The sequence below is a fragment of the Acomys minous genome (genome assembly GCF_964271855.1).
Source record: "Acomys minous genome assembly, chromosome: 12".
NCBI lineage: Eukaryota > Metazoa > Chordata > Mammalia > Rodentia > Muridae > Acomys > Acomys minous.
This window is the reverse complement of record NC_140493.1, coordinates 111005454-111029764: the sequence shown is the minus strand read 5'-3', so window position 1 is coordinate 111029764 and position 24311 is coordinate 111005454. Positions and strand designations below refer to the sequence as shown.

General features: G+C 53.8%; 1 protein-coding gene across 4 annotated transcripts; it reads right to left on the bottom strand.

Moving 5' to 3' along the window:
* Positions 1–7760: 7760 nt before the first annotated feature.
* Positions 7761–24149, bottom strand: LOC311579757 (lysosomal alpha-glucosidase). 4 transcript variants are annotated; one of them, XM_084750594.1, is made up of 21 exons: positions 23917–23986; positions 22918–23063; positions 20906–21495; positions 19516–19661; positions 18044–18209; positions 17874–17970; positions 17419–17538; positions 17141–17259; positions 16926–17057; positions 15587–15697; positions 14857–14970; positions 14690–14774; positions 14080–14197; positions 13492–13625; positions 12406–12557; positions 11712–11860; positions 10008–10149; positions 9458–9604; positions 9005–9169; positions 8651–8803; positions 7761–8187 (listed from the first exon to the last, which is right to left on the bottom strand). In XM_084750594.1, exons 3-21 carry the CDS (start codon positions 21449–21451, stop codon positions 8128–8130), a joined length of 2856 nt encoding a protein of 951 aa, XP_084606720.1. In that variant the 5' UTR covers positions 21452–21495; positions 22918–23063; positions 23917–23986; the 3' UTR covers positions 7761–8127. The 4 variants fall into 4 exon arrangements, with proteins under 4 accessions (XP_084606720.1, XP_084606723.1, XP_084606722.1 ...); XM_084750597.1 differs by lacking the exons at positions 22918–23063; positions 23917–23986 and adding an exon at positions 24053–24149; XM_084750596.1 differs by lacking the exon at positions 22918–23063 and having other exon boundaries at positions 23917–24033.
* Between the last annotated feature and the right edge of the window lie 162 nt (positions 24150–24311).

Genomic DNA, 24311 nt, shown 5'->3' with positions numbered 1-24311 from the left:
GACTCATAAAGGCTTTCTCTGTGAAAACAGGTGTTTGGGTGTGGTTTGGGCCGAGTCCATGTCTGAAGGGACCCCTGGCTGTGGGGTCTCCTAACAGATGGGGCCATACCTTGACCAAGAGCCTTAGCCCTACAGATCTCCTGCACAAGCAGGACCCTCCAGTGGTCCACCATTTGTTCCACTGCCCGAAGAGGCCACCTTTTCCTCTGTTTGTCACTGTTGTCTCTTTAGTTGGCAGTGGGGACAGGAGCCTAGTTTCTTAGGGCTGTCAGACTCAGTGTCAGAGAAGAAGCTCTAGGCCAGCAAAGCCAGTGCTCACAGACAGGCAGGTGAGCAGAACCCTGCAGCCTTCACTTGCTAAACAGGATGAATACAAAGGGAGTTCAGAAGGGGGCCAGGCTGGCAGTGGGTGTGCCTAGGCTTGGGTAGGTGGGGCTGGTGTGCAGGGGCAGGGTTGGAGGGTGTGTGTGTGGGGGGCTCGTGTTGTGAGAAAACTAGGCAGGGCTGAGTGTCCCTAGCCACTTGGTCTTTTTTTTGTTTGTTTGTTTTATGTTTTCCTTTTTTTAAGAAAAATTAATATATTCAGATTACATCTCAATTGTTTCCTCCTCACTTGTATCCTACCCTGCCTCCCTCTCTCCAGCTTTCACCCTATTTATTCCCCTCCCCTGGGTGGGACGACCTCCTCCCCCACTATATGGTCACAGCCTATTAAATCTCATCTTGGTAGTCTGCCTATCCTTTCTCTGAGTGCCACCAGGCCTCCCCACCAAGGGGAAGGGGTCAGAAAACACGGGGCACCAGAGTTCATGTCAGAGTCAGTCCCTGCTCTCCACACAACTGTGGAGAATGTCCTGTCCATTGGCTAGAGCAGAGTAGGGGTTCAATGTTTATGCATGTACTGGCCTTGGTTGGTGCAGTAGACTGAGCAGAACCCCTGGGTCCAGATCCACCCGTCATGATGTTCTTCTTGTGGGTTTCACTTGGCTGTTTTTGTATTTCCGTGTTAATATCTATGTACTCTTTTGGTCAGAAGCAGCCTTTGTAAACTTTATTTTTCTGATGTAAAGTTTAAAACTGAACTTCCCTTGGTGAGGAGGCCTGGTGGCACTCAAAGAAAGAATAAGCAGGCTACCAAGATGAGACTTGATAGCCTATGACCATATAGTGGGCGAGGAGGTCCCCCTCGGTCACAGACCTAGGGGAGGGGAACAGGGTGAAATAGGGAGGGAGGGAGGAATGGGAGGATACAAGTGATGGGACGGCAATTGAGTTGTAATCTAAATAAATTAATAAAATAAAAAATATACTTTTAAAAGCAAAGAAAAAAGTTTAAAACTGAAATTCTTTTTTTTGTTTTGTTTTGTTGCTGTTTGTTTTTTGAGACAGTTTTTCGCTGTGTAGCATTGGCTGGGCTGTCTGGGGGACAGTACACACTTCTGGAGAAGGCACGGATGTTCTCGTAAAGAGTATGAAGGGATGGCCAGAGGCAGGAGGGGAGGAAGGAGACGGGCATGCCAGGTTCTGTGCCAGGTGCGTGGAGAGGGCAGGTAGACTCTGTCTGGAGACTGAGGTGTGGTCAGCAGTGTCATGACTAGCTTAACTCTTTCCATGTCACAAGATACTGACACTGGGAACTGAGGCTGGAGGCTGTGAGCATGCAGCACAGGGTGCAAGAACTGTCCAGAGTCCCAGGAGGCTTGTAGCTGGTTGAGGTAAGCAAAGTTTACTCATGAAAGTTTAGAATGAATCAAGATGCTTTTTTAAAAAATGGGAGTGTGTGCTCAGGAGGTAGCTCAGTCAGTCAAGCGTTTGCCTCAGAGGTGTGAAGACTTGGGTTTGACCCTCAAAACTCATACCAAAGCGTCAGGTGTGGCTGTGCACACTTAGAATCCCAGGGTTGAGAGAGGTTGTGACTGGAGGACCCCCTGGCACCTACTCGTCACCCTAACTGGTGAGGAGCTCCTAGGAGGTCAATGAGAGACCCTGTCTCACAGGCTGACCAAAGTGCCTGAGGATGTCCTGACTTCTACACAAAAACACACAAATGCACACACATAAGCATGAAGCCATGCGTGGTGGCACACATCTGCAATCTCAGTACTCGAGGAGGCAGAGGCAGGCAGGTCTCTGTAAGTTCGAGGCCAGTCTGGTCTACAAAGTGAGTCCAGGACAGTTAGGGCTACACAGAGAAACCTTGTCTCAAAACACCCAAAACCCTAAACCAACACCACCCACAAGTGCTCACATACACACGTGCTCACACACATACATAAAACAACATAAGCCGGGCGTGGTGGCGCACGCCTTTAATCCCAGCACTCGGGAGGCAGAGGCAGGCAGATTGCTGTAAATTCGAGGCCAGCCTGGTCTACAAAGCGAGTCCAGGACAGCCAAGGCAACACAGAGAAACCCTGTCTCGAAAAACAAAAAAACAAAAAACAAAACAAAAAAAACAAACAACAACAACATAAAAGAGCAATAGATAAATAAGTGTCAACGACTCACAACACCCAGAACGGGGAGACGACAGGAACATGATGTTGTCGTGTGATACATGTAAGAGGGATCTGAATGACCTCATTAAAGTTAAGAATTTAGAGTGCTGGAGAGAAGGCTCAGAGGTTAAGAGCACTGACTGCTCCTCCAAAGGAAGAGTTCAATTCCTAGCAACCACATGGTGGCTCACAACCACTTATAACGAAATCTGGTGCTGTCTTCTGGCCTGCAGGCAAAATGCTGTATACATAATAAATAAATAAATCTTAAAAAAAAAAAAAGAATTCATATACAACCTTTGTCATCTTTCAGGAAGTGGGGCAGATTGCAATGTTTACTTTACGAGTCCATTTGATTGGCCGAAGGGCTGCCCAGGTAGCCGAGTGCATCCATGAGGAAAGCTGTAAAGAGATGTGCATGTGCAGGCACAGTAGTGGACTGAGTAAAGGAGACCCACCCTCTCCAGGGCGCAGGGCTGGAAAGAGGGGTGATGGAAACACTCAAGGTTGGGAGGGTGTTTCCCTGCTCAGCCTTTGGATTTGGGCTGACTTATGGTGCTGGCCCTCCTAGGTCTCTTAAGGGACCATCTTTGTGTGCAGATGCATTAGTAACAGGACAGAGCTTGACTGTGTGTACATATTACATACGTATTGTTGGATCTGCATCTCTGGGGACCCTCACGGGTCTGAAACACTCCAGTGAGGGCCGTGAAACTGGGGGTCAGTGCAGAAGGAATTAGGAATGGGGGGAAGTGACAGACAGGCCTAGGATTGCAGGAGGCATATTTAATGGGGACTGTGGACAGAGCATAAGTTAGGTGGGGACACACACACACACACACACACACACACACACACACACACACACACACACACTGAAACTACAGAGTCTCATTAAATAGCTGTAGCTGTTAGACCAGGCTGGCCTTGAATTCACAGAGATCCCCCTTCCTCTGCCTCCCAAGTACTGGGATTACAAGTGTTTGACACTACACTTGGCCCAAAACTTTGACAAGAAAGAAAGCCCACGGGTTGATGCTCCATACCTCTGTTTGTGTTGTAGGGTTTGGAATGTTGCCAGGGTCACCTGGTAGGCAAGATGGCAGTCATGACTGAGATGCCGTGGGTGTGTCAGGCTGGGTCCCGGCAGTCACCAATGTGGTGCTGTCTGTCACTGGGGACCCTGGGGTGACATCTGTGCCATTACAAGCTGCTGCAGTGTGTGCACACAGGTTTCATGGAAGTGGAGGTAACCGAGCCTTCTCCTGTGTAGAGGGAGGCCACTGAGCCCTGTGGCGCTCACTTAGTGATGGGGCACACAGAGAATCTGGAGGCAGGGGAAGGAGGCGCCCCTCTGCTCCCCCACACAAACCCCAGAGACAGTGAGGCAGTTTACTACAGATTCACACTGTTTCTGTGCTTTTTGTTTGAGTCAGGGTCTTGTGTGGATCAAACTGACTTTGAAATCTCTAGGTAGCTGAGGATGACTTTGAACACCTGATCCTCCTGCCTCCACCTCCCAAGTGCTGGGATTACAGGTCTACACCACTATATCCAGCCTGCCAACGCTTTGGAAACTCAACTTTTTTCTTTTGCTTTTTTTTTTGTTTGTTTTAGAGACAGGGTTTCTCTGTGTGGTCCTGGCTGGCCTAGAACTCACAGAGATCCACCTGCCTCTGACTACCTGAGTGCTGAGATTACAGGTGTGCACCACCACACTCTTCTTAAAGTGTATGTGTGTGTGTGTGTATATATTTATAATTTTTTTTTTAAGACACAGTGTCTCACTATACAGTTGGGGCTGGTCTTGAAGTTGGTTTTCCCTTGTGTTGCCTCCTGGATGCTGATGTGGATTACAATGGGGACAGCTGTGACTGTCTTTATATTTTATTTTATGGATATTAGTTGTGTTACTTACTTTATTTCCTTGCTGTGACAGAAAACCCTGATGAAAAGAATTTAAGGGAGAAAGTGACTTACCCTGGCTTGCAGTTCTGAGGCAGGGAAGGGAGCAGGCGTGCCCAGCTGGTCACTGAAGGAGAGATAAATGTGTTTTTGTTATGATCCCAAGTGTAGGATCAGAACGGTCTTGTGAGAGAACAGATGATGTTAATCCTGTAGAAGGCAAACCACCTCGTGCAGGAACTTGATTGTTGCCAGCTGAAAAGTTCCCATTAACAGACTCTGGGAGGAGATATATAAATGAGCCCCAAACTGGAGGCGGGGCCTTTTGGAGACTTGGGATAGTCTTGGCTGTTCATTGCTCCACTTTGAGGCACTCCTAGAGAGAACCACTCGAGGGAAAGCTTCGGGGCTCCGGCTCCTGCTGAGGTTCCAAGGTTCTGGTTACTCCAGGTTCCAGCAGAAGAAATCCTGCTGACTGTGCCAGGAGAATCGCACCTCAGAACTGATATCCTTACGTTTTTTTTATTCTTAAATCCTCTTTTCCTATTGTTTCGGTTACTTGGGTTATAAGGGACGTACGCTCGGATAATAAGTTCGTATTAAAATATATTGGGTAAGAAAATGAACCTACAGGTCACTCTGCATCCACAGTCAGCAGTGAATGCCAGTGCTTGGCTCCCTTTGTCCTTGACTGAGTCCAGGACTGTAGTCCACGGAACAGTGGGGCCCACAGTTCAGGAGACTCTAGCAGCGTCTGTGAGCCTAACCTAGAGAAGCTCACAGGTGTGCCCCGGGCTCAGTTACTCTAGGGGACACCTCGCAGCTGTGCCCAGACACTGTTGTCCAGGTGACTGTAGTGTTGCCAGGCTGACAGACCATGAATCAAATCTGGGGCCCTGAACACTTAAACAAGCACTTTAATAGCTACATCCTGGCTCAGCTCACATTTGAGGGCTGAAGAGCAGCCAACAGCCAGAGGCTTTTACTCGATGAATTATGTTGGAAAAGTGATGTCGCTTTGATTAGCAATGTCACTGATCAGTTGATGTAACTGTTCTACTTAAATACTTACTGTCTCTACATGGTCGTCTCTGTGCACCATGTGCATGCCTGGTGCCTGTCAAGGCCAGAAGAGGACACCTGACCTTCAGAACTGGAATTACAGACAGTTGTGAGCCGCCGTGTGGGTGCTGGGAATCAAACCCGGGTCCTCTGGACGAGCAGCCAGTGCTCTTCACCACTGGGCCATCTCTCCAGCCATTAATGGCTTTTATTTTTGTCCTCAGGTCTCGAACCTTAAATTGATGGTCACAGTGATGTAATTGTTCTATAGTTAGTGAAGTCTTATACATGTGAGCGATGACTTGAGCTACTCTCTGAACCTTTTATTGTATGAGTTGTTTTTTGGGACAGTGTTTCACTATGTTACCCTGGCTAGCCTGGATGCCCCTCTAACTGTTGGTATTAAAGATGTGGCCACCACACTAGCCCACGGGAGGCTCTTCTGGTCTCATGTTGGGATTAGAGGGCTAGGAAACAGGGCTTTACAATCAGTATTTGAAAAGATCAGAGGGCCTTGGTAGCTTGGGGTCAAGAGAAAACAACATTTTCTGAGGTGACTTGCATATACCACAGCTCCTGACTGTCCTGGGGTTATTCTGCACAATGTAGACGAGGTCAGGCAGAGCCTGGTGCAAGAGGAGGTGGCAGCACAGAGCTTCAGGCACTTTTGGTGGAATGCTGTCACTGTGCAGCAGCAGGCCCTCCCCAGGAGCTGTTGCCACAGGCAGGGTTGCTCAGTGGTTCCTGACAACCCGTGCCCACAACTCTGACACACACACCTTCATCCTGTGGATCTCGGCTTTCATGGCACGGATCTCTGTCTGCCTGGTCTCGGAATCCACCGAGGTGCGCATCTTCTTTGCCAGTTGCATTTTTTTTTCTCCCAGAGCATGATCTGGTGCCTTGAGAGGCAGGAGAGGCAGTGTCAGAGCCAAAACAGTTTGAGTCAGGGAGGCGCAGCCCCCTCCCCCTACCCAGGCATGTAGCACACGGAGCCAAAAAAATCTATACGCAGTTTCCTTACAAAACCACCCGCAGCTCTTGAGGCAGACCTTGACCAGCTCCTGCTGCAGTCGCAGCCAGGTCATCTGTGCCTCAGCCACTCCAGAGTTAAGCTCCTCTGACTGCTTCATCAGCCTTTTGATCTCCAGCTCCAGGGGTCCAGCTTCTTCCCCCTGGACGGGATTTAACCACAGTGCAGCGTGAGCCTCGGGATCCATAGGCTTGCTGTGTTTATTATTATTACTTATGTGGGCTGTATACACGCCAAGTGTTATTTTGTTCAGACTGGCTCTCGGTGAGACCCTGGACCTCACTGACTGGTCAGACTGGCCGGCCCACAGGCCACAGCAATCCTCCAGTCTGCCTTCCCAGCACTGGGGTTTCAGGCCCCAGCTGCCATGCCTGGCTCTTACTGTGTGTACTGGGGTGAACCCAGGTCCTTATGATCACGGAGCAAGAACTTTGCCGACTGAGCGAGTCACCTCAGGCCTTCATTGAGGATACATGATGTGAGGCAGCTGCCCCAGCAGGCCTGACACCTGCTCGCGTGGACCACAGCGGGAAAGCCAGCTTGGCCTGCAGGAGCGTTTCCTACTCAGGATGTCACTGCTGCCTCCCCGGGGCCCCTGTCACCTGGGCTGCAGTTTCTTCTGGATCCTGAGCATCTTCCCCCTAGGAAGACACGCTGGAACGAGAAACAGGAAAACGGTGAGCAGCCAAGGACAGGCGCACCAACGAGAAGTCAGAGGCTGAATAATAAACTCATTTGTATGACCTTCTAGAAGGTGTAAACTATGTGAACAAAGTGGCAGATTTCTCTGATAGCTTAAAATGGCTGGTTTTGTTTTCATTGTTGGTTTTTTCGAGACAGGGTTTCTCTGTGTAGCCTTCACTGTCATGGACTGGCACCAGGCAGAGGCTCACTCCCACAGGAGGCGCCCAGTACTTCTCCTTTCTAGCACCACAAGGCAGGCGGAAGGGATGGGCAGAATCTGTGGCAGTTACTGTCCTGTCCTTTCCACACGACCTCTGGGAGCCAAGTGACCCTCTGGAAGAGGCCTCTGTAAGCAGCACTCCAGGCTGACATGTGGCTCCCAAGTCCCCATGCCTGGTTCTTGGTTTTCTGGAGATTATAGAAGTAGGTTGGGCTGCCGGTCCTCACTCAGGCCATCATCCCTGGTCACCAATGTGGCATCTGAGTGACGTGACAGACATAAACACGTTGGGGACCTGAGGGGTCACGGGGATGACAGGGACATGAGGGTGATAGGAAGAAATGAGTGATGTGAGAGGTGGTTCCAACAGCCTTTTTATTAGAATAAGTGCACTTCACAGAGAGCCACTCATGTCCCTTGAGCCTGGTGCCACCAACAGTTCTGTCTGCTTGCAGGGTTGCAGCTGCAGTGGCGGCATGGTCTGATGTTGGTGCAGGCACAGCCTGCCCAGGCCGACCTCCACATCTCTAGTGTCTGACAGACAGCTGGGGCAGGAGGCCAGCCGAGCCCGCCTCTCCCCACAGTCCTTCAAGGGAACAGGCAGCAACAGATGGAGAAACCTCAGAGATGTGTCAGGAGACCGGGACTCAGGGCCTGCCCGGTGCCACCACCCACACCATGCGCGCTACCTCCATGGGAGGCTTCCGTAAACACAGGCGAGTCTGCTAGGACCAGTCAATTTGAAACTGCTCTCCCATGAGCAGTGAGACAGGGATGGCCAGGGTCTGCAAGACAGAAAAGAGCTCGGATGCCAAGTGGTTCCCACCCATAGCCAGACCTCAGATGCCCTGGAAGGTGGCCTTCCTGCTCAGAGACAAGGGCATGCTGGGTCTTGGGAGCCCAGGAATAACACAGCTCTCAGGAGGGACAAACCCAGGGATGGCGGCCTCTGCTCCCGGGCCATCCCTCTCCAAGGCAGAGGGACCAGGGCCTCAGAATTGGCACCTGATTCCATTGGAAACGAGGTGCTGTTTAGAGGCTCAGAGCCTCCATCATCATTGCTCCCAAGGTAGATATGGCGAGGGGTGAGGTCCCACTTGCCCTGTTCCTCTGTGAGGCCAAGTGCCCTGTCTCCCTCCCAGTAGTGTGTCTGAGGATGCCTGGACCAAGTGAGTGCCTGGTGTCCTTAGCACCCCCTTCACTCAGGCCCCCCAGGACAAAGACCCAATCCCCAGCCTGCCCCCCTACCTTGCTGTCAGGGCTGTAGGTGAAATTGGAGACAGGGACACCATTGGAAAGGACCTGGGTGGGGGCAGTGGTCACTCCCATGACAGCCACCTTCCTCAGCTGTAGGTCAGCCCCCTCCTTGGTCACGTGGACTAACTTGTTCACAATGGTATTCTGGTAACATAGAGGGGGAAGGAAGCGACATTGTTCTGTGACAGTGAGCCCTCCACAACCAGACTCACAGAAGCCTCACAGGGCGGCTCTTCTGTGCTGACGCAGGGATGGTGGCCACTGTGGCCCAGGCCCTCCGTCCATCAGGTCACACAGCCCTACCCCATGTTTCTTCCACCAGTCTGGGCGGGCCTTGTGACTCACGTTCTTGGCTAAGAAGGTGACCAGTGTGTAGTCCCCACGCTCCAGGACCCCCAGGCTCTCCCCATCGTCCCAGAACAGCTCCCCACAGGCCTCGCCGCTTGCTGTTAATGCCACAGCCAGAGCCATGGGCTGCTTTCGGGACTCCGTGGTTGTGAGGCTGGGACCCTGGGAAGAGGGAGGGCACCTGTCACACCTGTGTCCCTGGAGACCTGGAGGACATCTGCAGTGACGGCCCGGCCTGGGGTTGAGTAGCCCAGGATGTGTGGTGACCACCCTGGCCAAGAGCTGAAAGACCCACATTTGCTCCTTTCAGCCCCTCCCCCGCTGCCCCGGGTTTACCCTGCCAGAGGGAAAGCCTAGTGCCCTGGCCAGCTCCCTGCCACCATCCTTCCAGCAGCCTCCAGTCCCCATCCCTGGCCTTCCTTGGGCCCTGGAGCTGCTGGCTCTGGGTACCTGCAGTGGTATGATGTAGCCCGCCCTCAGGTGCACATTGATGGTGTCCAGTGGGGCATCCAGTGTCAACCACTGCCCCTTGCTGCGGACAGCAGCTCTGAGGGGCGACGGAGGAGATGGGAGGCTGCCAAGGGCCTCCACTGGCACCTGGAGGAAGGGGTCACATGAGAAGGGTCCCGGGAAGCACCCATGCTGCCACGCTGGCACTTGGAGCCACGTTCTCCTGCCCCCCGCAGCTGTGTGTGGTGGTACAAGAGTGCTCCTGAGACAGGCTGGCTGTGACTGCGGAGCTGGACCTGCTGTAGGAATGACCGTCTGGCTCAGCTCAGCCTCAGTGGCTGTGGGGCCCTGGAGTTAACCCCGTCAGCTGTCAGCCTGCATCTTCTCACCTACAGCAGCGCGCTGTCGTGGCATCGGTGCCCAGGTGAGGATTCAGCATGCAGCTGGGACTTCAGGGCAGGTGCACCTTTTCAGCCTGTCACTGATAGGCCAGGAGGCCATGGCAGCTCTAGTCCCCACCAGTGCTGGGTCTGAGGACCTTGGGACTCACCATCTGCAGGTTGTACCACGTGCCCTCAGGGAAGTAGCCAGTCACTTCAGTTTTCCCACTCTCTAGCACAGGTGTGATGAGCAGGGCGGATCCCCACAGGAGCTGGCGGTCCACAGACCAGGTGCTGGGATCCTCAGGGAACCTTCACAGGAGAGACAGGCTTGAGGGCCTGAGCCTGGGGCTCTGAGTCAGCTGTGCAGGGCAGAGACAGGCTCTGAGAAACCCAGGACCCAGAGGATCTGGGCTGCTTCTGCCAGAGCCCAGAGTAAGGTTTGCTTTGCTGACTCTCCAGGTTCAGACAGAAGGTGCTGGGGCGCCTGTGGTTCTGTCACTGTTTCTTGAGTCTCAAACTAGCAATGCCACCCTTCCAGTCAAAACTGTGAGTACATGAAAGCATCGATGTTCTCCACAATCTCACCACTGCTAACTTCACCTCTGGGCTCTGCTCTGACCATGTGGCAGGACCACAGTGCTAGGGACAAGACAGAGCGTGATGCTTTTCAGATGACCGCTTGGGACCAGTTTCCATTTGTGGAGTTAAGGCATCCATCAGGGAGCCAAAGGTACCCTGAGTGTGCACAAGTGTGTCCTCACACTTCTGCGTGGATCGCGCATGCTGAGGGCCTGCCCCACAGCTGCCTTGAGGGCCATGGTTGGTTCCTCTTGTTCCTGTGGTGGCAGGTGCTTCTGGGTAAATTACATCTGCTTGAAGTGTGTGTGTGTGTGTGTGTGTGTGTGTGTGTGTGTGTACGCGCGTGTGTATGTGTGTGTGTTTGTGCGTGTGTATGTGTGTGAGAGAGCGAGCAATGGTGGCGGGTGGTGTCAAGTGCATGCCTGTGCAGCCATGTGGAGTCCAAGGCCAACCTCTAGTATGTCCCCTAGGTGTCATCTACCTGGTCTTTAGAGACAGGGTCACACGGGGGCCCTGAAGCTTGATGAGCAGCCAGTTACGCCCCAGGGATGCTGGAGCTAAGTGAAGGCCACCATGCCAGGTTTGTTTGATTGTTATTTGTTTGAGCCAGGGTTTCTCTCTGTAGCCCTGGCTATCTTAGAAGTCATTGTGTAGACATGGCTGGCCGCAAACTAGAGAGACTCAACTGCTTCTGCCTGCTGAGTGCTGGGACTGAAGGCCAGCACCACCACGCCCTCAGCCTCAGCTCTTTAACATGAGCACCTGAGATCAGGTCCTCATGCAGCAAGGCAGGCACCTTACACACTGAGCAATCTCCCCCGTGCAACTGTTACTTAACCATGTAGTCCATGTGTGTGTGTGTGTGTGTGTGTGTGGTCTGTGTGTGATATCTGTAGTTCAAGCTACTTGCCTTTCCACCCAAGAACCATCCTCTCTCTGTCCTCTGGGGACGCCTCCTATGTGAACAGTCCTGTCTGGGGACATGGAAGGGGCCTCTCTTGTTTGTCCTCTTCCCTTAAGTCACCCCAAATGGACAACTCATGACCATTTCATCCAAGTCTCATCAGCCAGGAGGCCTGGTCGGTACCTCAGCCAGTTGTCCACAGTCCGGATGTCCTGGCAGAACTGAGCTCTAGGGGCCTGAGAGCACCGGGCACTTTTGTCACAGCCTGCCTGGGTTGTAGGACACAGCCCACAGCAGAGTGAGTTCCCTGGCACGGGAAGACCTCCAGTAAGTCCTCCCAGGGACACATGTGGACTGTCACTGTCACTCCCTGACCCAGGTGACTCACTCCAGGAAGAGGGGCCGGGCCACTGTGTCCCCTCTGACGTGGGCGCCATGGAAGAGGGTATACAGGTAGGGCAGAAGGGCATAGCGCAGGGTGAAGGCTTTCCTCATGGCCTGCTGGGCTGCCTCGCTGAACCGATATGGCTCCTGTGGCTGTGTGGGCAGAGAGGGCAAAGGAGATGAGCTGTTTAGTTTTTGTCAACTTGACACAAGCTGGCATCATCTGGAAAAAGGGAACCTCACTTGAGAAAAACACCTCCACCAGACTGGCCTTGGGGGTGAGATGGGGGCAATTTCCTCACTTAAGGATGGCTGTGGGGGTGCCCCGTCCACCATGGGTGGCACCGCGTGGGCAGGTGGTCCTGGGCTGTGAGGAGGGAGCATTGTTCCTCCATGGTTGATGCTTTACTTCCTGTCCTGACTTCCTCTCATGATGAACTCTAAGCTGGAGATGAAATTAACCCTTTCTGCCCCAAGCTGCTTTTGGTCATAGTGTTTATCACAGGAGAGGGAACGCACACTACAACAGCAGCTCTCTGGGCTCCTAGGCCATGGGTCAACAGAATGCCCACCCAGAGAACCATAGCCCCTTGGCCATCCTGTGTGGAGGCCACCACGGACTGGGCTCTCCCCATAGGTATAGGATTCACAAGGGCAAGGCCTTGGGGGGTGAGGGCTCCCCTGCTGCCCCATCCTACCTTGCTATGCAGGACATTGTGGTTCCGCATGAAAGGGTAGAAGGCCCCCAGCTGGGTCCAGCGCACACACAGCTCTTCTCTCGTATCTCCCAGGAAGCCACAGATGTCCGCCCCGATCAGGGGGATGCCGAGCAGGGTAAACTGCAGGATTTCTGAGTATTGAGGCAGAATAGCAGGAGGTTACCCAAGGCAGCAAATAGACAGACCTCTGCTGTGAGGGTCTAACCTAGACTCACTATCAGTGCATGACTCGCAAGAGCCCACTGGCCTGTGCTTTCCACTTGGGGTCAGCAACTACTTCCTACTGCCTGGGACCAGCAGAGCTGACCAGAGCCCAGTGTGTTCAGAGACACAGGGTGTAGGCCTGGGACCTTTTTGCAAATTAGAGCTTTCCAAATGTAATGGTACTAAGGTGAAGTGGTTAGTGAGGTCCTGAGGAAATGCCATGTGGAGATTAAGTCACAAGGGGACATGGTCCTGTGAAAATAGGGGTGAAGCCCGCAGCAATGCAGTGAGATGTCCAGGAGACCATGAGTCCCTCCCTTCTGGGGTCCCCAAACTGTGCAAGGACACCAAGCTACACCTCTGTGCACAGGGGTGTGGCCCTGCAAACCCAAGGTCTGGTTACTGTCATGGATGGATTCCTGCTACTTTGATTCCACAGAAAGGGCTCCTCAGCTGTAGTGAACACAGAAGAGAAGGGAGGATGTCCAGATCCCAGCTCTGCAAGGAGCTCCAAGTCTGGCTCCTGGCCTCCAGGCATTGCAGTCTACAAGGCTGAGGGCAAGTAGAGCAGATGGCCTGCATCTCAGGCCGGAGTCACCAGAGACCTGCGCAAGATGAGGTTTTGAGGCTTTTCAGGCAGTAGGCAGAGTGAAGTGCACACAGGGTACTGGGAAGAAAGGTGCCCGCGTGAGCGGCTGACGGGTGAGCAGATGTGCACAAGTGAGTAGGAGCCTGGAGGCATCCCATCCCACACAGACGGCAGACATCCCCAGGCTATCTCAGTACTATCTGCAGTGTTGAGCCCAGAACCCACAGCCCCCCTGAGGGGACCCAGAGCCCTCCGGGCAGCTTGTACTTTACCCGGCACAGAGTACACGAGATGTTCCCAGGAACTCCATATATCCCCTGTCCAGTGGCCAGCATATCGGCCATGGCCAGGGAAGGTTGAGCGGGAAATCACAAAGGGTCGTGTTCCCCGAATCTTCACGAGGGCCCTGAGTGGTTGGTAAACACAGAGAACTGGGTTCCCATGGGTACTACACATCCCCCCTTGGGGTAGAACACAGCCCCAGGGGCCAGTGGCAAGGGGATCAGGGCTCTGAGAGGGAACTGGTAAGAACAGAATGGGTGGGCCAGAGTATGTCAGGCACAGTCAGCCCTGCCCCAGTGAGTTGGATGTCATCTGTGGGTGAGCCTTAGCGGAGTCATGGAATCCCTAGGTACCAGCCCCTACCCACTTAACATCTGGGATGCCCAGGGCATAGTGTGTGGGAGAAGCCAGCTCCAAACAGGGGTGGAGAGTAGCAACCAGTTTTGCATGCATCACTGGCCCTAGGTTGGTCATGGTGGCCCCTTTCCCCTCTCAGTGACCCTTGTAGGAGCCATCCACCTCTTAGTTTCCAAGGTGACTACTGAGCAGGCTGTTGGCTGCACAGGGTGGAGCCTTACCTGCTGGAGGCAATGGCTTGAGTGAGGCCATACAGGTTGTGGAGGTTGTAATGTGTTGAGAGGAACTGGCGGCTGGAGGCACAGATGGTGCCTGCCCGCAAGGACCCGCCAACCACCCCTAGGCCAGAGGAGAACTAGTTTAGTAAGGAACTTCCTCCAGGCTCCATGTGGTGCCTTCCTCCTCTGCTGCTCAGACTGTCAGCTCCTTGGGCTCAGCCCAGGGCGGAGCCTCCTAACGCTGACCCCTCTTCCCCTGTGGGGCTTGGGGCACATCACTATTCACCTCTGTTCTTCCAAAGACAGGCAGGTGGGACCAAAGACGACCCTCTGCCAACCTACGGCCTCCACACCCATCTCTCTTGAGTCATCCCAAGGGTCTGACCATTCAAACGCAATCTCCTTCCCCCGAGGCGCTGCGCAGATATGACAGTGTCTGTGTTACTCTTTGCAGGACGTCACCCTTGGGTTTTCTCTCCTCTCTGAGCTGCTGGCTGTTCTGCCTACTGACTGCCAAACCCTGAGAACTTTGCATCTTCCAAACCACAGAAGGGGGCTCCCTGCTTTAAACCAGCTCTGTCCCCATTCCAGGCAGGCGAGGTGGGCGGCTCACCAGGCACATAGGGTGGGCTCTCCAGTTCGTTGTTAGGGCAGCCCTCCTCAGAGCCTCTAATGAAGTTGGATGGTTCATTCATGTCCTAGAAGAGGCCAAGGTGATATAAGCTGGGTCAGCCTGCAGGAACTGGGGGTGCACCCAGGGAGGATGGGGGTTACACTTACAATCCATATTCCATCAAAGGGCACCTGGGCATGGAACTCTGATACCATGTCCTGCCACCAGTCAAGGGTCTCTGGGTTGGTGAAATCAGGGAAGGCAGTGGGTCCAGGCCAAAACTGAAAAGCAAGCCAAGAATGGAGAACAGTCCCAGGTTGATCTTCCACCAAAGCCCTGTCAGGCCTTGGCTTTGAGCAGAGCAGCAGCCTCAATCTTAGTCAACCCTGACATACAGCAACAGACCCCAAGCCCAACAATAAACAAGCCTGTCCCACAATGCCTAGGGGCTTGGAGGGCTCTTGCTCTGGGAGAGCCAAGGCCAGCCCTGCACACAAATACACAGGGCAGAGGAGCCACGGGACCAAAACATTGGGAAGAAGTTGACAGAACCCCACTGGAGGTCCCACCATCAGACTCAGGACCCAAGCCTGCCCCTCCCTCACCAGGGGCACTGTAGGAGGGGAAGCTTGGGACTCAGGACTCCCAGAAGCCCTCAGGGGTAAGGAGGACAAAGGAGACCCCCAAATCCTCACATAGGTCTGCTAGGCTTGAGCTGGACCCAGTGGCTCATGATGCCCGAGAACGCATCTCCACTTCAGAAGTCCAAGGTATGTGTCAGGAGTTACCTCTTGAGGCCTCCCCCAGCCCCGCTGTGTCTACTGGACATGATGGTTTCTGAGTCTGACCCTGGCCCTGGACAGCTACCTGTCCCCCTGTCCCCATCCCCCACACTACCTTCCCAATCAGTGGCTGTCCAGTCTCATTGGTGATAAACACGCCCCTCCGAAGACCCTCGTCATAGGGCCTGTAACTCCCAGCAGGGCCTGAGCTGCTGATGGCCGGATCCTGGGGAAAGAAGAGGACAAAGCCCTGGTGCCAGCCACTGGGTGAGGTGGAGATGGGATGGTACAGGAAAATGGCGCACAGTCAGCAATCAGCTAGTGTGAGGAGTCTTCTGGACGCTCCTGGGTGAGTCTGGACATGTGATTGTCCATCCTCCCAGAGTTACAAGAGAACCATTTTTGTTTGTTTCTTCTATTTATTCCTTATGTTTGTTATCTGAGACAGGGTTTCTCTGTGTAGCTCTGGAAGTCTTGCATTCACTTTGTAGACAAGGCTGGCCTAGAACTCACAGAGATCTGCCTTCCTCAAGACTGGGATTAAAGGCCTGCACCACTACTTCTGCGTCCAATTTAATGTTAAAAAAACAAAAACAAAAACAAAAACAAAAACAAAAACAAAAACAAAAAAAAACAAAGAGAGAGAGAGAGAGAGAGAGAGAGAGATTTAAAAAACGGCCCCAGGAATGGTTGGTGCACGCCATTTATTTATTTATTTATTTATTTACGGTTTTCGAGACAGGGTTTCTCAGTGTAGTGTTGGCCAAACTTAAGAGATATAATAGAATAATAAAAAATGTTCATATCTGAACTAATAGGAACAGGAGCACATACTCCAGTAAGGTCATACCCACACTGTAACCATGGAGGACTAGAGTCTGGACTTGGCAGAGAATACCAAACTCTATTCTTGCTATATTTGTGTAGACCAGGCTGTACTAGACCCACTTTGTTAACCAGGCTGGCCTCCAACTCACAGAAATCTGCTGGCCTCTGCTCCTGAGTGCTGGGATTAAAGGCCTGTGCCACCATGCCCGGGTTTTCAGCCTTTTATAAATCTGAGCTGATGGGAGACAGAGGCAGGCCGATCTCTCTGAGTTTGAGACCACCCTTGTCTACATAATGGCTTATAGGACATGACATTCGCTGGCGAGAGGGAGACCCAGGTCCAGGAGACACATAAACTCCAGCTACGTCTGAGGCCATCACCAGCTTGCTATGGCCCTGCCTTGGGAGCTATGGCTGCTCAAGCAGTTAAGCAGATGCTGCCTGCTGACCCTGGAGCCTTGAGCATGACAGGTACTTCCAGGAACATGGACAGCAGACACCAAGCCTGCAAACGGTCTGGATGTTCCTTGAGCATCAAAGACTCAGGGAATGTCCAGGGCAACGGCTCAGGCAGGAGGACTCGGCCCGACACGGGAAGCAGCCAGGCTGCAGCCATATCTGCTCACCACGATCATAATGTACCGGCGGCCTCCTTCGTGGAGCTCGCGCACCATGTCTGGGAAGTCGGCAAAGCCGTCCTGGTTGAAGGTGAAGTCCCTGCGGTTGTCCATGTAATCTAGATCATTCCACTGCACGTCCTGCAGCGGGGGATGGGAGCTGAGGCTGAGATCCGGAGTCAAGAGTGTGGAAGCTGGGCGGCCCCACCCTGACTCCCACTCACCAGGGGGAAGTGAGTCCTGGTCATGTTCTCCACCACCTGGCGGACAATGGCGGTGGAGGAGTAGCCCCAGCGGCACAGGTGGAAGCCCAGGCCCCAGTATGGAGGCATGAAGGGGTATCCTGCGGGACAGCACTGCACGTTAGTGGGGCCTGGGGGAAGAGGGTAGGGGCCTGGGGAGGAGGCAGGGACCCTGGGGGTGATGCCAGTGGGTACAGGGCAGGGGCCTGGGGCAGGGGCCATGGTTCTGAGGCCAGTGGGTAGGGATCCGCAGGCCCTACCCACAACATCCTGGTACTGCTGCACAACACTCTTGGGCTCTGGGCCTAGGAACACGTAGACATCCAGGATCCCGCCTGTGGTCCTCCAGGTTAGGGCCGGGCTGGGCTGCAGGACCACATCTGGAGGGAAAGCGGCCCCGGCTCAGGCGTGAGTCCCCGACAGATGCGTCACCCTGTACCTAGAGTGGGACCCTTCCCATATGAAGCCTGGGGGATGCCCGATGGGTGGGAGCAGGGCAGCTGTATTGAGCCCAACCCAGCAAGGCCTGAAGAACACAACACGGAGCAGACGAGCCTGGGCAATCACCCGGGACATCCTTAGGTCCCAAGGGGATGAGCGAGATGAGGCCTCTGCTCACTGGACTCTCCCTTGGACACAGGAAGTCTCGGGGGCAGGCACAGCCTCCAGTTCTGCCACAGAAGCGACTACTGAGCAGTTCCATCTGGTGACTCACCCATGGCATTGCTGTTTAGCAAGAACACACCGTGAGCCAAGCCACCATCCTCCAGGGCTAGGTAGAAAGGGTGTGACCCGTACAGGTTGTTACCTGGCTGGGATGACAAGAGAGGCACCTCGCACCTAGGACCTCAGCCTTCACATTCCCACCCACTGTCCATCTCTTACCGACGGTGGCACATCCCGGTTCCAGAAGGTGAGCCGAGTCCATTCAGTGCTGAGCATGAGTGGGCTGACATGCTCACCAAGGCCTGTGATGTGCTGGGAGGGCAGCGAAGTGGCCAGCTGCAGGAACTGGTCAGTGAAGAACAGGGGAGCCACGGTTGTGTTCAGCCTGTGTGGAGACACCAGAGTCCCTTAGACCCCAGGCCACAACAATCTAGGATGATGGGTCCTTCTAAGGGACAGTTGGAGAGGGACAGTCTGACTTCACCAGCAGCATAGCAACCCTGGGACACCACATAAACCCCAGCAGTGCTTAGCACCTGAGGACAGCGGGAAAAGGCACAGCAGACATGCTCAGGGGGACACAGAGCAGGACAGAGGACACCGTGGCAAATACATGAGGGCCTGCCATGGGGACTTGAGCCTTGGAGCAACACAAGGCACAGGAGAGGCTGATGGCAGGGACCCTCAGTCCCCTGCCAGCCCTTCACCTGGGCCTGTGTCCTTAAAAGTCTGAAGAGGGTTATGATAACACCGAGGGTGATGGCGTTAGGATGAGTCATTTTTGCGTATGCGGTAGAGATGCATACTTGAAGAGTAAAACACAGGGCGGCCACTAGGCATGCCACCTGCAGGGCCACCACTGTGGCCTGGACCAGGGTCTCTTCCCAGTCCCACTGACACTGGTGCCACTGTGGCCTGGATCACTGTCCTGCCTCAGTCCCACTGGCACTTGGATAGATCATCCTTTAGCAGTGGGTCATCTTGGATACTGTGGGTGTCCAGCACTCTGTCCTATCAACCAAGCTGTCACCACACACTGCCACACATCTCCTGGGAGTATTAGTCCTCACTGGGAAGCCACAGAGAGAACCTTTGGGACCCAGTGTCGACACACCCAGCCTAGACCCGGGCCAGCACTCAACAGTACTCCTGGCGGGCATGTGCTTGGTGGACCAGGAGCAGGAAGAAAGCTGTGCTGCTTGGCTCTGTCAGCTCGATACAAGCGAGGGCCATCTGAGAAGAGGGAAGGACTCTCAGCTGAGAAAACACCTCATTACACTGGCCTGGAAGCCTTCCCATGGGGGACATTTCCTTGCCTGACTGATGTGGAGGGCCTAGCATGCTGTGGGTGCCACCACCCCAGGGCTGCTGGTCTGGGTTGGATAAGAAAGCACCCTAGGCACGCCATGGGAAGTAAGGCAGCAAGCAGCATTCCTCCATGGCCTGAGTTCCTGTCCTGACTTCTCCTGTGATGGAGAGACCTGGAGCCCCTGCGGGGAAATTAACCTTTTCTTCTCCATGTTGCTTTCGAGCATGGTGTTTATCACAGCAGTGGATCAAAAACAGAAAGAGGCAGCATTGGGCTGAGAGCTGAGCCAGGGAGGAGGCACACAGGCTTGCTGCCTCCTGAAGCTCTGGCCCTGAGGGGCCACCAGGTCCCTGTCCACTAGGGTTCCAGGTAGCCAACTCACAGGACTCGGCCATCCAGCTCCCTGCGCACGACCACTCCAAAGGGCTCCTCTGAGAATTCCACGCTGTACAGTGGGGATGGCGCCCGGCTCAGCACCCTCGGGGTGTCCAGGGGCACCTCATAGCGCTTGTGAGCGGGATCTTTGATCTAGGCGAGGAGAGACGGTGGCTCAAAGCCCTTCAAGTGCCTGGTGCCCCTCCCTCCCTTGACGCCTCCAGGAGACAGGGCTGCAGGACAGTCAGCCAGATCAGCTCCCAGGGCGGCTGCACACTGTGCTTGACTAAGAGCCTTAGTTTCCTCAACCACTTAACTCAGGGGAGGAGCGCTCCCTCAGCCTGGTAAATGCAGAACATCCACTAAACTCGCTTTTCAGGTAAACAGTCAACAGCTGGCGTGTGTTCCTGTCTGCTTTGCTTTATTTACCGTTCAGTTTCATTGATTACTTTTGAGCTAAGTTCCTACTCTACCGCCCGGGCAGGCCTGGGACTCACTGAACCCGCAGCTGACACTTCATTCACAGATTCTCTTGCTGCAGCCTCCTAAATGCTGTAAGTTCAAGCATGATGCTCGCTTTCACTGCTGGGCATCAAATCAGACCTTACACACAGCAAGCACATGCTCTACTGTTGACCTATGTCAGGCCCCACACACAGCTCTTTTGTTTTGTGTTTGTTTTTGTTGTTGTTACTTTTGTGTACATTGGTGTTTTGCCTGGATTTCTGAGAGTTTGGATCCACTGAAACTGGGGTTACAAATCCTTGTGAGGAGCCATGTGGACACTGGGAATCGAACTTGGGTCCTCTGGTTCTCTCTCTGCTAGAACAAGCGATGTTCATAACCGCTGAGCCATCTCCCCACGCACTCTTTTGTTTTTCTGAGACAGGCTTTCTCTGTGTAGCCTTGAGTGTCCCAGAACTGACTTTGCACACCAGGCTAGCCTCAAACTCACAGAGATCTTCCTGCCTCTGCCTCCTGAGTGCTGGATTTACAGGCATGTGCTGCGACCACAAATAGTTTTTAATACTTTATATTTGTTTAACTTACCTGTGCATTAGGTGTACACATGTGCTTGCATGCATGTGTGAGTTGTACATACACTTGTTCCTGCATGCGTGTGTGCGTGCGTGCGTGCATGTGGTATGCACACATTTGGCCTCACCTGTCTTGAATGGCTTGTCTACCACGTGTGCCTGCCTTCTAGAGCCTCTATAACCACTCTGCCCACACCAGTGTGAACACACAGCGAGACCAAACATATCATTGGAAAAATGTCCACACAGTGGTCACCTGTCCACAAACTCCTATCCTCTGTTCTCCCTGTTACATCTGTCCGCACAGAAGTGTCTCTGCCTGACCCAGCTCTATCCAGGCTCTACCGTGTCCACACACACCATAAAGTGCAGGCGGCTCTCTGTCTCCATCAGCACGTCCAGCCGTAAGGTCAGCACATCCTTTGGGAAGAAGGTCGGGCTGGTACGCGTCAGAGTGGCTGTGTACCCCGTCTCTGTGGTGCTAAGGTTCTCTAGCCGGTAGCTGGGGTAGCTCGGCGGGAAGAAACACAAGGGCTGCTCCATGGGTGGACCCTTCAGCACCTGCCCTGTGGGGACATAGCAGCAGCCACGGGCCTCGCACTCCTCCTGGGAGATGCCTTTGTCAGGAGCACAGTCAAAGCGGCTGTTGGGTGGTACGTCACACCCTGTGGGCACTGGTCCAGGCTCGTCAGGGCGTTCCTGGACATGCCGGGGCCCTGGATGGTCGCCGTCCTGATGGTGAGGTCTGTAAGCCTTCCACAGTTCTGGGGAGGACTCGGGAAGGTCTTGGGGAAACAGCAGGAGGTTCCGGAGCATGATGTGACCCAGAAGGACAGCTAGGGACAAGGAGAGGAGGAAGCAGAGCCCAAGCACGGAGTGGGAGCAGAGTGGCTTCCTTTTGTTCATGCTAAGAGACTGGAGGCAGGGGCAGCAGGGGAGGTCCTGAAGGCCTGCGGAGAGAGGGAGCCAGTGCCAACGTGAGTGCACCAGAGCGTCCTGGACCCACATCAGTGCCAGTGCGGGGAAGGAGGCAGACAATGTGTCCCTCTCCACAGCGATACCGAGGAAAGCAGAAGACAGGACAGGAGACAGCGGGACACTCCTGAGAGGCAGGGGGCTGGCTGCAGACATGGGCCCCAAAACACTGTACAGAGAGATGTGAGAGGCAGCCAGGCCCTTATCAGGAGGCCGTGTGTGAGAGAGGAAAGGGTGAGTGGAAGGCTTGGGGGTGGGGGCACCCCACTGAAGTCTAATCCCTGGGGAAGAAGAAAGGGTTTGCAGTGAAGAGCCCAGGACAGGTCGCAGGGTTCTCTGGCTAAAACTGGCCGCCGAGGAGTGGGGACGTGTGGGCCTTCAGGAACTGGGGCTTGGGCAGAAGCTGGGCTGATTTCAGGATGTGGTGGGGGCAGGATTAGGGGAGCAGGGGAGACAGGACTCAGCACAATGGGAGGTTCTCAGGGTCACTAGACATACTCCTGAGACAGCGGCCTTTTGCAGAAGGGGTAGCTGTGAATATTCTGACAAGCACATGGTGTTCAACAGTGGCCACCGGGGAGTCAGAGCTCTCCTGGTTGACAGGTTTTTACCCACAATTCCCGTCACTCTCTCCTGTCAGTTGCTCTCCAGTTCTCCTGTGGGGTGCAGGGGTGGGGTGAATTGTGACCCAGTGACGCAGTTCTGATGTAAGTATGATCAGGGGAAGACTCCACAAAGCTGGGACTCTGCCAACTTAGATGCCAGCTGCAAGACCTAGGTTGCTACCATACCTCTCACGGGCTGGCGGTAAGCCTTGGTGGTTTGTTTTGAAAGCTGTAAGTCAGTGCCAGCCAGAATGAAGAGATGGGCAGGGAAAGGCTAGGAATAAGGTGACAGAGTGCCCTGCACACTGCCAGCACTTAAATGTGTTGACCAATTAGGATGCTCTCTGAACCCACTTGGATGCCATTTGGAGACAGGGATTCTGGTAGCTCAGACTTGTCCTAATGTGCTATGAACCCAGGGACGACTTGAAATCTTGCCAGCACCTCCCACAGGCTGGTCTTTCTGGTACTTAAGATCACACCCAGCTCTGTTCAGTTCTGCAGGACTTTCGTATGCATGGCTGGTGTTGGTGGGCCACCTCTAGCATCTTGTGGAAGTTGGGGGGCTTGGCTGGGCTGCGATTTCCAACCCCCCAGTCATGCGTTGGTCCTTCAGGTGCCCAGCAGCCATAATGAGCTACCAGGGCCCCAGCCTCCACATTAGCAATAGAAAGACACCGTGTGGACCAGGCATGAAGACCAGACACCCACTTTGTCTATACTGCAGTCTCGGCTCCACCTGGCCTCCACACATGTGACCCTGATCATGATTCAGTGCCCAAGGGCACTCACAGGCTCAGACTCTGATGGGCAGGTTGGGAATCTGCTCCTTCCAGCACTTTCCCAGCAGGCCCCAGGGCACAACTGAGAAACACAGGCATCCAACAAAGCCCACAAAACGGACAAGGCAGCTCGGGCCCCTTCGGTCAGCTCCACGACTTAAGAGGAAAAAACGGCGAAGGAACAGAGGTCAGAGTTAGGGTCAGAGGTCCCGGCTGACCTGGAGACCCAAGTGTGCTTTCTGGAAAGCAGCAGGATGCAAGGCACCACCAAGCACAGGTGTAAGGACCAGACCAACTCTGTTTAGAAAAAGAAACTCCATTTTGTGTTAAACCTAGCCAAAGGCTGAACCTAGATTCCAGGAAAACCACAAATTAGTCTAAACAGAAAAATATTCCCTAGCAACACAATCAGCTCACTTTGGGAAAGTCCAAATATACTCTCTGCTGGTCAAGCTGAGCATCAGGTGGTCTGGCACACAGCAACAACCAATTAGGCGAAGCCAGGCCAAAGTTCCTAACGCCCCCATGACTGCTTCAACCAATCTTTTCTGTAGGCCAACTTGCCGCCAATTTGTCCCTACTTGCACCTTTTCTGCCCAAATGTCACCCAACTATACACTGTAAAACCTCATTCTTTGTCAAAAACCTGTAAAACCCCCTCTCAATTGAGACTGGAGGCCACCTCCCTGTATCTGCTGTGTCACTGCATAGAAAAGGTGGCCAGGGTTCCAACCTGCAGTCAAGACTCCCTTGTCATTGTATTTGGACTTGGCACTTGGGTTGTCTGTCAGGGGAGTGGTTGAGTCCAACCCCAAACTTTCAGACACAGGAGGTCTAAGTTAAGGGTCTCGGTTTCTCTGGTCCTCAGTTTCCCTCTATGAGAACACACAATGAGCTTTACCAGCCTAGCACTGAGGACAAGAACTAAATCTGGACTTTGCTGTAGGCCCCTACATTACTAAGGTCAGTGTCCCCCAACTCCCTGGTTGGGGGTCCCTCCCACCTATACCTCGGTTTCTCTGCTCGATTCTCCCAAGCAGGAACTCGCTGAGAGTAGGTCCCTCCTGATTGAAGGAGGCAGTTCCTCCGGGGCAGTAGAGTAGGGGTGGGGGGGCCTCCAACCTTCTCCAGCACCACCAGCTCACCTGAGCAAACACCCTCCTGATAGCGGACTTCCTAGCCCAGCAGAAAGGTGTGGGTCATGTGGTCCTGGGGCGGGGCTCTAGCCCTTGGACCAGGTGATACTACCTCCAGTGTAGGCGTCCAAATCCAGTCATGTGTTCTCGCTGCGCCCCCTAGTGGCTGCAGGCAACAGGGCACAAGGTAACTGGGAAGACACAAGACTGGGTCTGGACAGCCCAAGGACATTGTGGCAAACGCTTCAGTGAGAGGTTAAAACCAGCC

Coding starts and splice junctions, on each gene's coding strand:
- LOC311579757 (XM_084750597.1), bottom strand. CDS start 21,451: ATGAACAAAAGGAAGCCACTCTGCTCCCACTCCGTGCTTGGGCTCTGC. Junction 9,605..10,007: donor CGTGGTACAACCTGCAGATG/GTGAGTCCCAAG, acceptor CCCTTCCTCCAG/GTGCCAGTGGAGGCCCTTGG. Junction 8,188..8,650: donor CCTACAGCCCTGACAGCAAG/GTAGGGGGGCAG, acceptor TCTGTCTTGCAG/ACCCTGGCCATCCCTGTCTC.